At 34.2% G+C, this 14,398-nt stretch overlaps 2 protein-coding genes across 2 annotated transcripts; one reads left to right on the plus strand and one right to left on the minus strand.

Annotated features, from left to right (window-relative positions):
* Positions 1 to 225: 225 nt before the first annotated feature.
* Positions 226 to 1,630, plus strand: LOC117686917 (UDP-GlcNAc:betaGal beta-1,3-N-acetylglucosaminyltransferase 7-like). The gene is made up of 2 exons (XM_034462793.2): positions 226 to 378; positions 668 to 1,630. The coding sequence occupies exons 1-2, from the start codon at positions 340 to 342 to the stop codon at positions 1,628 to 1,630; spliced, it is 1,002 nt and encodes a 333-aa protein (XP_034318684.2). The 5' UTR covers positions 226 to 339.
* A 905-nt stretch (positions 1,631 to 2,535) lies between these two features.
* LOC117688386 (uncharacterized) lies at positions 2,536 to 4,695 on the minus strand. Its single transcript, XM_066083118.1, has 2 exons — positions 3,646 to 4,695; positions 2,536 to 3,550 (listed from the first exon to the last, which is right to left on the minus strand). The coding sequence occupies exons 1-2, from the start codon at positions 4,605 to 4,607 to the stop codon at positions 3,103 to 3,105; spliced, it is 1,410 nt and encodes a 469-aa protein (XP_065939190.1). The 5' UTR covers positions 4,608 to 4,695; the 3' UTR covers positions 2,536 to 3,102.
* Between the last annotated feature and the right edge of the window lie 9,703 nt (positions 4,696 to 14,398).

The following is a 14,398-nucleotide window of genomic DNA, read 5'->3' on the forward strand; positions in this document are numbered from 1 at the left end:
AATTCCAAGGACGGAAAAGGCTCTTAAGAGTAATTTTATTATTAAAGTTAGTCGAGAAAGAAACTGTTTTCTATTAGGTTGTTTACTCAACATTAATGTACATTTGTATGCAATGCTTAGGCTATAGATAAAAAAGCACCATATGGTTTCATTATGACGCCAAATTTAACTACAATTTATCATTGCACTCGATTTCAACGTGGAAATGGCTGTATGGATTTTTTTCATTTGCAGATGACATTGTACATGGGCGTAAGCTTTCAAATATTTTGAGGAACATCTGATATAAACCTATGAGAGCATTTTTACAAATGTTTCTGAAGTTTGCATACACAATTGATGCAAGAAAAATTGACTGAATCTATTCAAGCAAATGAGGTACGAAACTAAATGATTTTACTTCGATACTACATGTCAGTGAAATTGTAATCGTTTAAAGGGTTGCAAAGAAAAAAAAAATATAAATTCAGATGTTTAAAAAAAAGAAATCGTTCTCAATCAACCTATTTTGAAAAACGAAACAAGACGTTTATGTACACTAAATGTTAACCTTACTTTACAATGAAAAGCCATCATAAATGTTTCATAAGTTGGTTAATGAGGTGGAAGTCTTGAAATTTAAAACAATCAATTTGACAATGAGACTGTTTTCTTGATTCACTTTTAGATGACCATAATGGCGTGTTTGCGATGGGGACGACCAACTTTTACATACAGCATTAAAGCGGTTTTTTTTATGCTTGGAATTCTATCAAGTGTAAACATTATGCTGTTGATCATTTCAAATACATACCTTACACCATTATCGACCTCCCGTTCGATGAACTTCTACTTGCAGTTTCATCCACCTCCTCGTCATTGCGGAGGTGAACATTCTGTATTCCTTTTAATGGCTGTACCTAGTAGAGCAGGTAATTTCAGAGAGAGGATGGCTATCAGGAATTCATGGGGTAGTGTTGTTAAACAGGATACTTCTTTACGATTGATTTTCTTTGTCGGAAAAGAAGTTGACGAACTCGACCAAAATATAAAGGAAACGTTTGCCATGGAGAAAGAAAAATACATGGACATTGTTGAACTAAATATCAAGGAAAAATATAAATATCTAGTAATAAAGATAACTGCCTTGTTACAATGGGTTTACGTCCATTGTACCAACACCGAATATATTCTTAAAGTAGACGACGATGTGTTTTTAAATTCTTATCTTCTAATAAATTATCTTAAAAAAATTAATCCAGTTAATTCGATTATTGGATGTAAAGTAACAAACGGGAGTGTGATCAGAAATAAGCTTTCAAAATATTTCATCTCAAAAGAGGAATACAAACCAGATTATTTCCCTGATTACTTTGGCGGCCCAGCATATGTCATATCCGGTGATATCTTCGGCAAGCTTTACCTGGCAACGAGCGAAGTGCCATCCATATTTATTGAGGATGTGTACATAACTGGAATGTGTAGGAAATATATAAATGCTCACGCAGTTGGACATCCGGGCTTTAGCTGCATTACCAGAATTAAAGAACCGTGTGGGGGACACTTCAGGAACTTAATAACAGGGCATCCTTATTCAGCGGGGGAAATAGAACGCATGTGGACGCAATTAAATGATAATATCACATGCTGAAGTAGAAAATCCTAAAAGTAGTAAGATAATGTTACAAGCATGTGATGACATTTAATTTTGATCTGTAAATATCGATAGATTTATTTGATTGAATATAGAATGTCAAAATATTGTATTATTTTCTACATAATTCCTTTTAAGCCATAAAATACGGGGAAAGATTCATCAAGACAATTGTGCCGTCATAATGGTTCAAGCACCAGAAAGACAGTCTGGAATCATTAACTAGATCTTGACCTTAAAGTTGTTGTTTTTTTTTAAGTCCATGAGGCATAATTCTGATGAAATACTATTAATTTACCCTAAATTGAACTAAAGATAGTGTTATGATAAATCACTATATAACAAATTCGCTTATTTTATGTGCAATATTTGGAAAAGAGATATGAACAAACTGCTGATTGACGAATCGACAGAGAGATGGAGTGAGGCATAGTAACATGTCACCCTTCTTTAGATGAGAATATATAATCGTTGGGTTGGACGTTATGGTAATCGAGATCAATATTTTTTTGAGTTTAGTTTGGTACGACAATGGAATACGACAGGAATTTTTTTTTTTTTATCTGATTTGTTTTATTTTTTCAAAACCAATATGCTTGAAGTCGAAATTTTTCTTTATTTAAAATCAGACCAACGATGAGTAGGGGTCATTTAATTAGAACGTTTTAAGTCTAGGAGAGAGATGTTGTTATTGTATTTGACATATGCTGATCAATTATAATGTTAATGAAAATGAATCATGGTTGCAATTAAAAGGAGTTTGGCAGTTTAAAGGATATGTATATTAAATTTTCCTGATGCAAAAGTATATTGTGGGAGAATTGTATATTTAATGTATAGTTAGAGTTTATATATATATATATATATATATATATATATATATATATATATATATATATATATATACTGTAAAACGAGAAAACTTGGCGCACTATAAATTTTAGCGCCATTGGCGCAAGCGCCTCTGAGCGCTAAAATTTGTAGTGCGCCAAAGGTTCTCCATACTATTCACTTTGTTCAGGCTTCAAATCATCACTACGGTCTATTTATTATATCATTGCACTGGAAGTGCGCGCTTACGTAATTTCGGCCATGCGGTGTATTACACACTCATACAGGTAAACAGAATGGATTTGCCAAATAAACATGGACTAAATAATATAATTGATTGGCTTGTTAGTACCTATCATTATCACCTTCATAGTTGGGTTTCTCCCCGTGTCAACTCTCTTTAGCGCCTCGAGGTGAAAATGTGATCAAGCGTAGCGATCATTCACGCTGACAGTACACGATTACTACCAGTTTATTCACTTAAAAAACGAACATTGCACAATCATTTATTACTGTTCTTTACATGTTTTAGAAGTTTAAAAGTCCTTTATGGATAAAAATGCACAATGATAAAACTATAAAACGTTTGTCAATAAAACGTCTTACAAAACATTCATATAAAACATGAATTAAAATGATCATATCACATTCAGAATTCCTGTGGTTTCAAACGACTTTACAAGCAATTCTTTTCTTGCAGTAATACTGTCAATAGCACGGACGAGCCACTGGGCATGCACGGGTTTTAATACGGATAACTTGAGGTTTATTGAAGATACAACGCTCTCGTCGTCACTTTTCTCAGACATTTTATCGAGAATTGAGTCGGCGTACCACTTCTGAAATTCTTTTTTCAGAGCACCTTTGAATTCTTTGTTTACTAACTGGTCAAGTGGTTGTAACTGATCTGTGCAGTTGGGGGGTATGTAGACTAATTCTATGTTGTTGCGTTTTAGGATCGCGCGAGCCTCGTCGTCCTGATGACCCCTGAACACGTCCCAGAGTAACAATGCCTTCGATGTCGCTTTGATACCAAGTCGCTTTCTAGTTGATTTAACGTAGGGAATAATGATTGAGTTCACCAGCCTGAAAAAAACCCCGTAAAAGTTAGTCATATTACTCTGGAAAGTTAACAACTTTCTGTTTTAGATTGATAATATTTTATAGTAATTTTTACTTACTCTCTCGTTGTCACTGAGTTTGCCCAATGGTTTTCTGACTGCGTAATGGCCCAACCCTCGGGAAACTTAAACTTGGGGTGACATGCAGGAGTTTTTCCTTCATAGATGACTTGCGGATCGAGAAGAACACCTGATGCGGTGGACGCCAGAGTCACAGTAATCTGACGCTTATCATCTAAACCCGTAATCTTAACTTGTTTGTTTCCCTCGAGATCCATAGTCCAGTTTCCTACAGGAACAATATTGACACCTGTTTCATCAACGTTGATAATCAAACACTCTGGGATGGAGTGCTTCTTGACAACTGTTTTAATTCGCTGTAGGAAATCTGCTTTTACGTTTTCAAAATCACTGGGAAGGACTTTAACGGACTTAATCCCTTTCCGTTTTGCGTACCCCATTCTCCTGAGAATCGATTCTGCCAGAGACTTTTCTATTGTTATGGGCCCGCCGAATTCACTTAACAGAGATTTTTGATGAAACATTAGCACTGCACGTGAGATGGACATAACTATCCAGGTATTGACGATACCCCCGTTCAATCTTAATTTTCGTATGTGGTTTTGTACTAACTCGTCGTATTTACCTAGCATCAGTGGTCGACCCCTGTCTCCTTTCGGTAATTCTAAAACTCTACGGCAAGGTGTTCTGTCTCTGCTTTTCATATACGCTTTCTTCAGATTACGGATAGTACTTTCACGCACGGGTGAACCAAGTTCCGAGGTAAAATGTCTGGAAGCATTCATGACTTCGTTCTCTACTGCATATTTTCCAATTTTGGCTCTTATTTCGGGAGAATATACATTATACGTGTCCCGTTTTTCCCGCTTTGGTGTCTTCGGCAGTTCTAAAGAATCATTAATAAATTCACATAATTCTGCTTCTTCTTTGCTGTTTTCTTTTTCTGGATCAGGTAGAAACTCGTCACGTTTCCGTTTTTTGATAAAGTTTAAGATCGACATTATGACACGTCCATGCAATGACCACACCTCGGAAAGAGTGACTATAATATATGTTTACCTATGTACGTGAGTTATAATTCAATGCGATTGTAATTGCGTGCTTGAGTGACCACAAAATATATAGCTAGTAATACGGGTGTGGATCCAACAAGAAAATTTAAACTAATATTTTTTTTTTTAAAAAGACGCGTGCGCTAAAATTTATTTGCGCTAATGTATTAGCACTTGCGTTTGCGCTAAAATACGTATGCGCCAAATTTTCTCGTTTTACAGTATATATATATATATATATATATATATATATATATATATATATATATATATATATATTGCACTGTATATAAATATGTTGACTCGGATAAACAGTGATCAGTATGTTGTATTCAAAGTTTGTCTTGAATGTTCTTGCTATTGTTTTATTCAATGTATATATTACTAATTAGAAATTTTGTATATTTTGTTGAAAACATGTTTAAATGTTTAAAAGATTTTTTTTTTTGGTGTTTGGGAAAAATATCTGCAAAGTTTGAGGTGTGAACAAGATATAGTTATTATTCTTAGTTTGTGTATGTTATAGTTTGTATTTATGTAGTACATGTAAATGAGGATACCAATTTTTATTATTTTTTTTTAATGTTTTTTAAGGGTTGGTTGGAATTGCATTGAAATATAGAAAATATTTACATGTAATACCAACTGTGATGACAAGTGTCAATAGCTACTAACAACTGAATTTGGGTTCATAAATATTAAGAATTGTTAATAAAGGAATAAGGAGTTCTAAAAGGTAAATATGTTCTTTCTTCAAGTAAAAAATGGTTTATATAAATAATTTTTTTTCTTCTGAAAATGTTATCGTGTTTATCTAGAATAGAGAATGAACAAGTATTGTATAAAGTAGAATTCAGAAATAGGAATACCAGCAGAACATGCTCTGATATTTAAAATATTGACACTTGATTGGGAAAAATGGATCTGCATAGATTTGGTAAAATATTGGTAATTTTTGGATTGGGAATGGGTCCGTTAGTCAGACCCAAAACTAAGCAAGGAAAACCCCTGGTAATATTAAAAAGTTTACAGATGGATAGAAAGATTGAAGAAAGGTCAGATGGTATTCAAAGAGCAGATTTGTATTTTTAGGTTAAGTGATTAGGAGCAGGGGCCGCGCAGGGCACTGAAAAGGTGGCTGGGCCAGTCATTTAAAGTTTATACTGGGGAATCATTAAATTTCGTGGAGGCCAATTTTCGTGGATTGCATAGATTTTACAGGTTCGTGGGGACGTAATTTCGTGTATTCTCTTAAACCTATATAGGGAATATGACTTTATTACTCTAATTTAATAATTCATGGATGAGATGTACCAACGAATTCCACGAAAATTGAGCCTCCACGAATTTTAATGATTCCACAGTATTGGATTGTGTGTCTGAATGTTTTTAATAAAGTGATCAAACAGATTGTAACCACGGCAACTAGTTTATATGGGGAATGATACTGAGTTTTCAGTATTTATCAATGAAAGACACAGATAATTAATGAAAGTCACAGATTTGAAAGACATTTTATCTGCAAATGTTACCATAAATGATCAATGTAATTGTAGAATAATGGAAACAAATAGATACTAGATACGTTCTTGTTACGAATAATGAGTAGGTCTTCCGTTCAATTTTTAAACAATACGATTAAAATATCAATGAAATTTCAGAATTTTCCCTCAACCACACTCTTTTGGATAATTTATACGATTGTCAGTATCATTTAAAATGCTTAACAAAATGTTTTGCTTTTTCATATACAGAACATCAAAGATTTAAGATTTTAGTCCCCTAAAAATCCCAATTTACGCCATCAATGGGTTTGGCAATGCGTTTTTTACACTGATATTGTTACGATCAACAACTTAGCTTCTATAATGCATTACAAAATCTTGATCGTTTTAAAGGTATGGGTAAAAGACTTTACGAGTGGCTTGGCCCCTAATTACAGGGGCCAATCCCTTTTTCTTGAGGTCATATGAAAGGTATCACGAATACAAACATTCTTTGTTCATACACCCATCTAAAAATGTTGATAATTTTTTGAGATACAAATGAATGAATATTTTAGGGGCCAGCTCTTTAGATCCTTAATGGGGACAGACATTAGTGGTTTGATTTATTGAGCTCCTTACAATCATCAATGCAAACATTTTCTCTTCTACAATGGTAGACAAAATATGTCTCCTTCTCTAGATATATTGCGTCAAAGTTTAAGTACTTTGGCCCATAAAAAGCCATACTTACGTAATAAATGTATGTGGCAATGATTTTACCCGATAGATATTGTTACGATCAACAACTTTGCTTCTATAATGCATTACAAAATCTTGATCGTTTTTAAGTTATTTGTAATAGAGTTTACGAGAGGCTTGGCCCCTATTAAAGGGGCCAACCACGTTTTCTTGATTTTTTTTGAAAAGGTCTTCAAAATACTAACATTTTTTTGAATTGTTCATGATCATCTCGCAGGGGAAGTACAGCGAGCAGGTTCTTGGAATAAACAAAATCAAGGGTCTGATAAAAGAAATAATCACAAACGTTGAACTTGTTGGGAATTTTAAAAATCATTCCGGTAAAAGGGCCTGTGCTACTCAGCTGTATCTAGCGGGCGTCGACGAGCAAGATATCGTGAGCAGAATCGGTCAAAGGTCCGAATCGGCTGTTAGGAAGAATAAACGTACAAATGCCGTTATTCAAGAAAGTATATCGAAGGTTTTGAATCCTCCCAAGAAGACGAAATGTGAGATCGCATTAACCTCCGAGATGGATCTAGATGTATCGTCATTATTAGCAAAACATTCCGACAACGACGAGAAAGGTGACACCTCGAAGTTGTGTTTTTAAGTTCAATATCGTGCTTTAAAAGGTTTGTGTTATTGAAATATGCACGGAAACAAACCATTTTTCCATATTTTTGTCAATATTTTTTTTCAGTTTAACTTTATTTATAATCTGAATATGATTTATCTGGATACACTGCAGCTGTTATAGCACAGCTAAACCACGGTGTACCATAAACAAGAGGCCATTTGGCCTAACGGTCACCTGAGTAGCATATAACCCATACACAATCTTTTCGAGGAGTCTCATTTATGCATTTAATTAATAAGGTTTCATTCTGGAGTGGAAAATTATAAATTTGTAATGACAAGCACCTCTTTGTCTGAAATGTTTCAAAAAGAACTATGTTACCTATAATTTCTGCCAAAAAACTTAAAGATCTGGTCTACAAAATTAAGAATTCAGTTTTCCTTTGAGATGTGTGGGAGTAAAGAAGATAATTTTTAACGTTATATGCATTAACACCTATACATCCCTTTTTGGCCCTAGACTCAAAACCCCTACTCCAGGGGACATGAAAATCAAAATTTCAGGAGAAGACTTCCTGGTAAATATAATTATAAGTCAGTTTTTTATACAGATGTGTGAGAATATATAAGAAAAATTGTAAACATTATATGCATTTACACCATAATGTCCCCCCCCCCCTATGTCCTAAATCCCTGACCAAGGGGCCATGAATTTCACAATTTAGGTAGAGGGGTTAGTGGACATCATAACCATGTATTCAGTTTTTTGCCTACATGAAGATTTTTTAAGTACTATATGGCCATAATGGCCCCGCCCTAGAGTCTGAACCCCTAACATAGGTGACCAGAATTTCACAAAATTAGTAGAGGGTTTCATGGACATTATAACCAGGCATTTAGTTTATAACAAATATATATTGAAGTAGAGAAAAGGATTTTCTAATATTTAATGCATTTTTACTATATGACCTCATTGGCCCAACCCTAGAGCCTGACCCCCTGACCCAGGATTCATATTTCACATTTTAGTAGAGGGCTTTATGAACGTCATGTTCATGCATTTAGTTTATTACAGATATATATGGGAGTAGAGAAGACGATTTTTTAAAGATTTTATACATTTTTACTATATGGCCATATTGGCCCCATCCTAGAACCTGAACCCCTGACCCAGGGGCCATGAATTTTACAATTTTGAAAGAGGGCTTCATGGACATCATAATCATGCATATAGATTTAACAAATAATTATGGGAGTAGAGAAGAAGATTTTCTTAAATTTAATACATTTTTTACTATATGGCCATATTGGCCCCACCTGAGAGCCTGAACCCCCAACAAAGGGGTAAAGAATTTCACAAATTTAGTAGAGGGCTTCATTGACATCATTATCATGCATTTAGTTTTTAACAAATATGTATGGGAGGAAAGTAGAAGATATTCTAAAGTTTAATACATTTTTACTATATGGCCATATTGGCCCAACCCTAGAGCCTGAACCCCTGACCCAGGGGCCATGAATTTCACAATTTTAATAGAGGGCTTCATATACATCATAACCATGCATTTAGATTTAACATCTTTATATAGAAGTAGAAAAGAAGATTTCTGAAAAAATTAGATTTAATACATTTTTACTATATGGCCATATTGCCCCCCACCCTAGATCCTGAACCCCTGACCCAGGGTTCATGAATTTTAGTAGATGGCTTCATGGACATCATAATCATTCCTTTAGTTTTTAACAAATATATATGAGAGGAGAGAACAAAATTTTCTAAGATTTAATACGTTTTTACTATAAGGCCGTATTGGCCCCACCCTAGAGCCTGAACATATGACCCAGAAGCCATCACAATTTTGGTAAAGGATTTTATGGACATCATAACTATGCAACCATTTTTTCCCTAACATGTGTGGGAGTAAAGAAGATTTTTGAAAATTGGTTGGTTTTTTTGGCATATTTGGCCCCACATGTGGTGCCTAGGGGATGGAAGAGCCATAAATTTCACAATTTAGATTCTTCTTGCCATAGAGATGCCTCACACCAAAAATGATAACAATCAGCCTTGTAGTTTTTTAAAAGAAGTCAAAAATGTAAATTGTTAACGCACGACGACGTTAGTTATAATCTCTGTTTAATTATAAATAAAGTCCCTAACTTATTTGGTGATATGAATATGTGTAATTACACAATCTAATTGAAACAAGAGTCGTTCTGAATCCGCTTCCGCTTCTCAAATATCCAACAACATTCCATGTATAGTCACGTCAGTGTGACCTTTCAGTTAACCAATGAAATTACTTGTTCCGACTCATTGGACGAGTTCTTGGAACTTCCCGGCTTTTTTTTATCGACATACGTAGATGACCGAGGTGTTCAAAGCGATTAAAAACATAAATGGCGCAGTCCATGACACCGACGACAACTTGTGTTCTAGGTGATGCCTGTACATGTATTATATGCGGATTTTCGTTCGTACAGTACGAAACGACAGCTGATGGGACTGATAACATTCACAAGTTATATCAAAATAAACCGAAACTTAATTCAGAAAGGATGGATTGTATTCGGAAAGTAACCAACAAATCGGACCTCGATCTCAAGAGAGTAACGCTGGCGTCTGTAGAAAATGCTTATGATAAGTGGAGTCAATTATTAAAGCAGACGAGAAAAACAAAGCTGCCACACAATCATCCATGAGAAATGTGGTAGACCAAGTCTCAGAGAAACTCGGGAAATTAAAGGTAACTATTTTGGAACTATATATTCCGTTCATGATGTGCGTACCGATTTTAATATTACTGTGTTTAGCATAACTTCCGGTTTGTGATACCAAAACGTGGTAAGTTGTTTTATTTACATAGGGTTGGGGATATTCTTTCGAAGCCTTTTTCTGTCGATTAGGTTTTGATATTAAAGCATGTTCAGTGTCATTTTTTTGTTTTTATCTTGTCTTTGCATGAACGTGAGAATAAGTGATAACAAATGTACAGAGATGTTCGTAACCAATATTTGTCAGTATATATTGTTTGCCTACTCCGTCGAATATGCCTTGCTACTGTTTACTTTCTCGTATAACGCTATAATTAACCAATAACCATTTTGATTTCTAATGAGTGTGTCTTTGCTATTTGGTTTAGAAAATAGATGGGATGTATTGAACTTTTTAAAACAGTCAATTTATTTTTTAAAAGATACACATTTCACTGAGGATGATGTAAATATAGTTAGATCAATGTGGGGATTTGAAATTATTATAAGTCTACGCAGAGGTGACTCCAGAGGGGTAGCTATTTTACTTAATAATAATTTTTAATATGAAATATTACAGACAACATCTGATGAAATGGGAAATAAAGCAATTGAATTAACAATAGAAAAACATAATATTCTTTTATAAAAATTTATGAACCTAATCGAGATGTTCCTGAGATCAATGAAAAAATAGTGTAGAGCAATTAAATGGGGATTTTGTGATGGTACGCGGCTATGTTAAGGCTGTCCGAAGCTAAATATATATCGAAAAATGATACTAATTTAAGGTATTCGATGTATAATGACCACATTTTGTACCTTATAAATGAATGGTCTGATATTCTTAATCATGATATCATATTTAAGGTGTTATCAAATAAAAATACTTCACCAAAGGAATTTTCAAAATTTTGGTTATGGTCCAACTAATGACACCTTGAATTTTGCATTGAAGTCTATGGGCAACGTATGTTTTATTAAGATATTGTAAAAAGTAACTTCAGATTTTTTAAACTCTCTTGGTTAAAACATGCATAAACTTTCTTTTTATAGAAATATGAAATAAAACAAGTGAAAAGCTGTCAATGTGACAGCAAACCGGGTTTTCTTTTATGTAAACTGTATCCATAATCCATGCCAACCCTTATCCAGTGAAATGGAGTACCCTACATGTATATGCAATATTTTGCCAAAAAATGACAAAGCTCAAAAGCTAGTATTTTTTTTTTTATAAATTATCGGAAATCAAAATCCTAGCAATATGCACACCTCTGATATATGTACAATTGATCTGCAAAAGACCAACTTCCTATCTTGAGAACTGTAGGAGGAGTTATCCGTACAATGAGGGTACCCTATATGCAATATTTTGCCAAAAAATGACTAAGTTCAAAAGCTGGTATTTTTTTCATAAATTATTGGAAATCAAAATCCTAGCAATATGCACACCTCTGATATATGTACAATATATCTGCAAATGAACAAATTCCTATCTTGAGAACTGTAGGAGGAGTTATCCGTAAAATGAGGGTACCCTATATGCAATATTTTGCCAAAACATGACTAAGTTCAAAAGCTGGTATTTTTTCGATAAATTATCGGAAATCAAAATCCTAGCAATATGCACATCTCTAATATATGTACAATTGATCTGCAAAAGAACAACTTCCTATCTTGAGAACTGTAGGAGGAGTTATCCGTACAATGAGGGTACCCTATATGCAACATTTTGCCAAAAAATGACTAAGTTCAAAAGCTGGTATTTTTTCGATAAATTATCGGAAATCAAAATCCTAGCAATATGCACACCTCTAATATATGTACAATTGATCTGCAAAAGAACAACTTCCTATCTTGAGAACTGTAGGAGGAGTTATCCGTACAATGAGGGTTCCCTATATGCAACATTTTGCCAAAAAATGACTAAGTTCAAAAGCTGGTATTTTTTCGATAAATTATCGGAAATCAAAATCCTAGCAATATGCACACCTCTGATATATGTACAATTGATCTGCAAAAGAACAATTTCCTATCTTGAAAACTGTAGGAGGAGTTATCCGTACAATGAGGGTACCCTTTTGGCAGCCGCCCGCCCGCCCGCCGCCCGCCCGCCATTTTCACCATTTTAATAACCGGATTTTTCCGTTGGAAAACCCGGTTAATGAATCATTTACCGCAGATATTTTGACGAAAATAAAATTTTCTTTTTTTCATCAAGGGGAGATAACTCTTTTAAAAAAGTTTAAAGTGTGAAATTACCAGCTCCTTATATGTTGTCTGTCATGTGAATTTGGTTCATTTCACTTTCATAGTTATCTAGCAATACATATTTAACTTGTTTAAAACGATTCAAAATTGTTTAATATCCCTTCATTATACATTGAATACCTTAATTATTGAAAAATACTTTAACCGAGCGAGTGTAGAGCAATTTTATGGGGATTTTGTGGTGATAGGAGGCGATTTTTATTGGGTTCAAGATACTTCTTTAGACTACAATAGTTACAAGCACATAGGAAACCCCAAAGCCAGAAAAGTTTTACTTAACTTAAAAGAAAAATCAAATTTGAAAGACCCATGCGTCAATCTCATTTAAATGTGTAGTCAATTTTTAATGGTGGGTATGCTGAATGCATATGATAATATTATGATTACATATCTTTAATAGATGTAACAGGTGATATTTGTATGGAATGTTGTGGGGGCTTTTTTTGGAGGGGTGGGGTGTTTCATATGGAATGAATTGGGTTTTAGCCTTGGCCTATTTCTATGTTTTAATAGTTAAAGTGTTTGAACTAAATTATTATAACATGTTATTGAAATATAGGTCAAATATCGCAATAAATTTCACGTTATTACTAATACATATTACCATTATTTACTCTATTCTTGGTCTAAAAATCGTAATAAACTTGTGGGTTTTGCCATGAGTACATACCTGGCAAATTTGACCTAGACGCCGATGTGGTTTTTAGTTGTTGTACAGGATTTGATGAGGACGTCATATTGATGAATTGGTTTGCCGTCGCCGGTGTAGTGGGGCTGCCCAGCATCATCGGTGGAGGGTTGTGTATGAACAAAAGTTTAATCGAATCTGTGTGTTGCGTGTGCACACACACAAACGGGTTCAATGCTATCACAAAAGATGCACACCATGCAAAAGGGTGAACAGTCCATCACTTTATAGAACATGACTTGTTCCACAGCGCCGTTACATTCCAAAATGTATGTGTTGTACCTGGCGATCTCCTCCTCAAACAGGAAGTACCATTGTGGTATGTCCAGAAAATAACGCAGATGATGTTGGTCCGCCATTTTGAAAACGAGAAAACGTTCAGTCTAAACGGAAAAATTCCACTGGGTAGAGATGGTCTAACGTTGATAGTATCTAATGCCACATAAAAGGCGAGATGATGTTTTAGAAAGGTCTTATTCAGTAATTTTCATTTTAAATTTGACTGTTAAATTTACAAGTATTCAAAATTGATAAAATACATTGCGTGGATCGGTCTCTTCGAAATGTTTTTCAAATGTGACGCCGAGGGGGTAAATAATCCCAAATTATGCGTTCATTTGATTGGTCAATATTTGAAAATTCTTAATAGCTTTCTTTCATTGGTTGACATCTTCCTAATTTGAATAAGTTAGTTACATATATTGTGTATGTGCATGTTACATGTATTGTGCACAACAAATATAAATAATGGATAGGACTTTCAAATTCAATAAATGTGATATTATAATCTTATCAGTATGGATTATCATGTAATCTTACACAGCAAAAGGAATTTGTACTTCACTCCTGCTGGTATCTTTTCTCCTTCGAGAACTGTTGATGGGTCTATGGGCTTCCCACACTGCTCACATGTTGTCCTTTTGATGAGACCAATGAAAGCACCCAAACCAACAACAAATCTCCTTTCTATCAGAAGAGCGAATTCATCTTCATAGTTTTTTTTTCTAAAAATATCGATACAATTTTGCATATAATTATGTTACTTATAATACTAGTAACAAAACATGCAAAACAAAATTTACTGAAAAAATTTCATTATGATTTTTTTGTTCTTATTTCAGTGCAAAGTATAATCAATTGAATATGCAAATATGTACACATTAATGCTAAGTCAAGGTGACTACATCATCTATATTGATAGATATTAGTAGTTTATACCATGT

Source organism: Magallana gigas, chromosome 1, assembly GCF_963853765.1.
Source record: "Magallana gigas chromosome 1, xbMagGiga1.1, whole genome shotgun sequence".
NCBI classification, from domain to species: domain Eukaryota; kingdom Metazoa; phylum Mollusca; class Bivalvia; order Ostreida; family Ostreidae; genus Magallana; species Magallana gigas.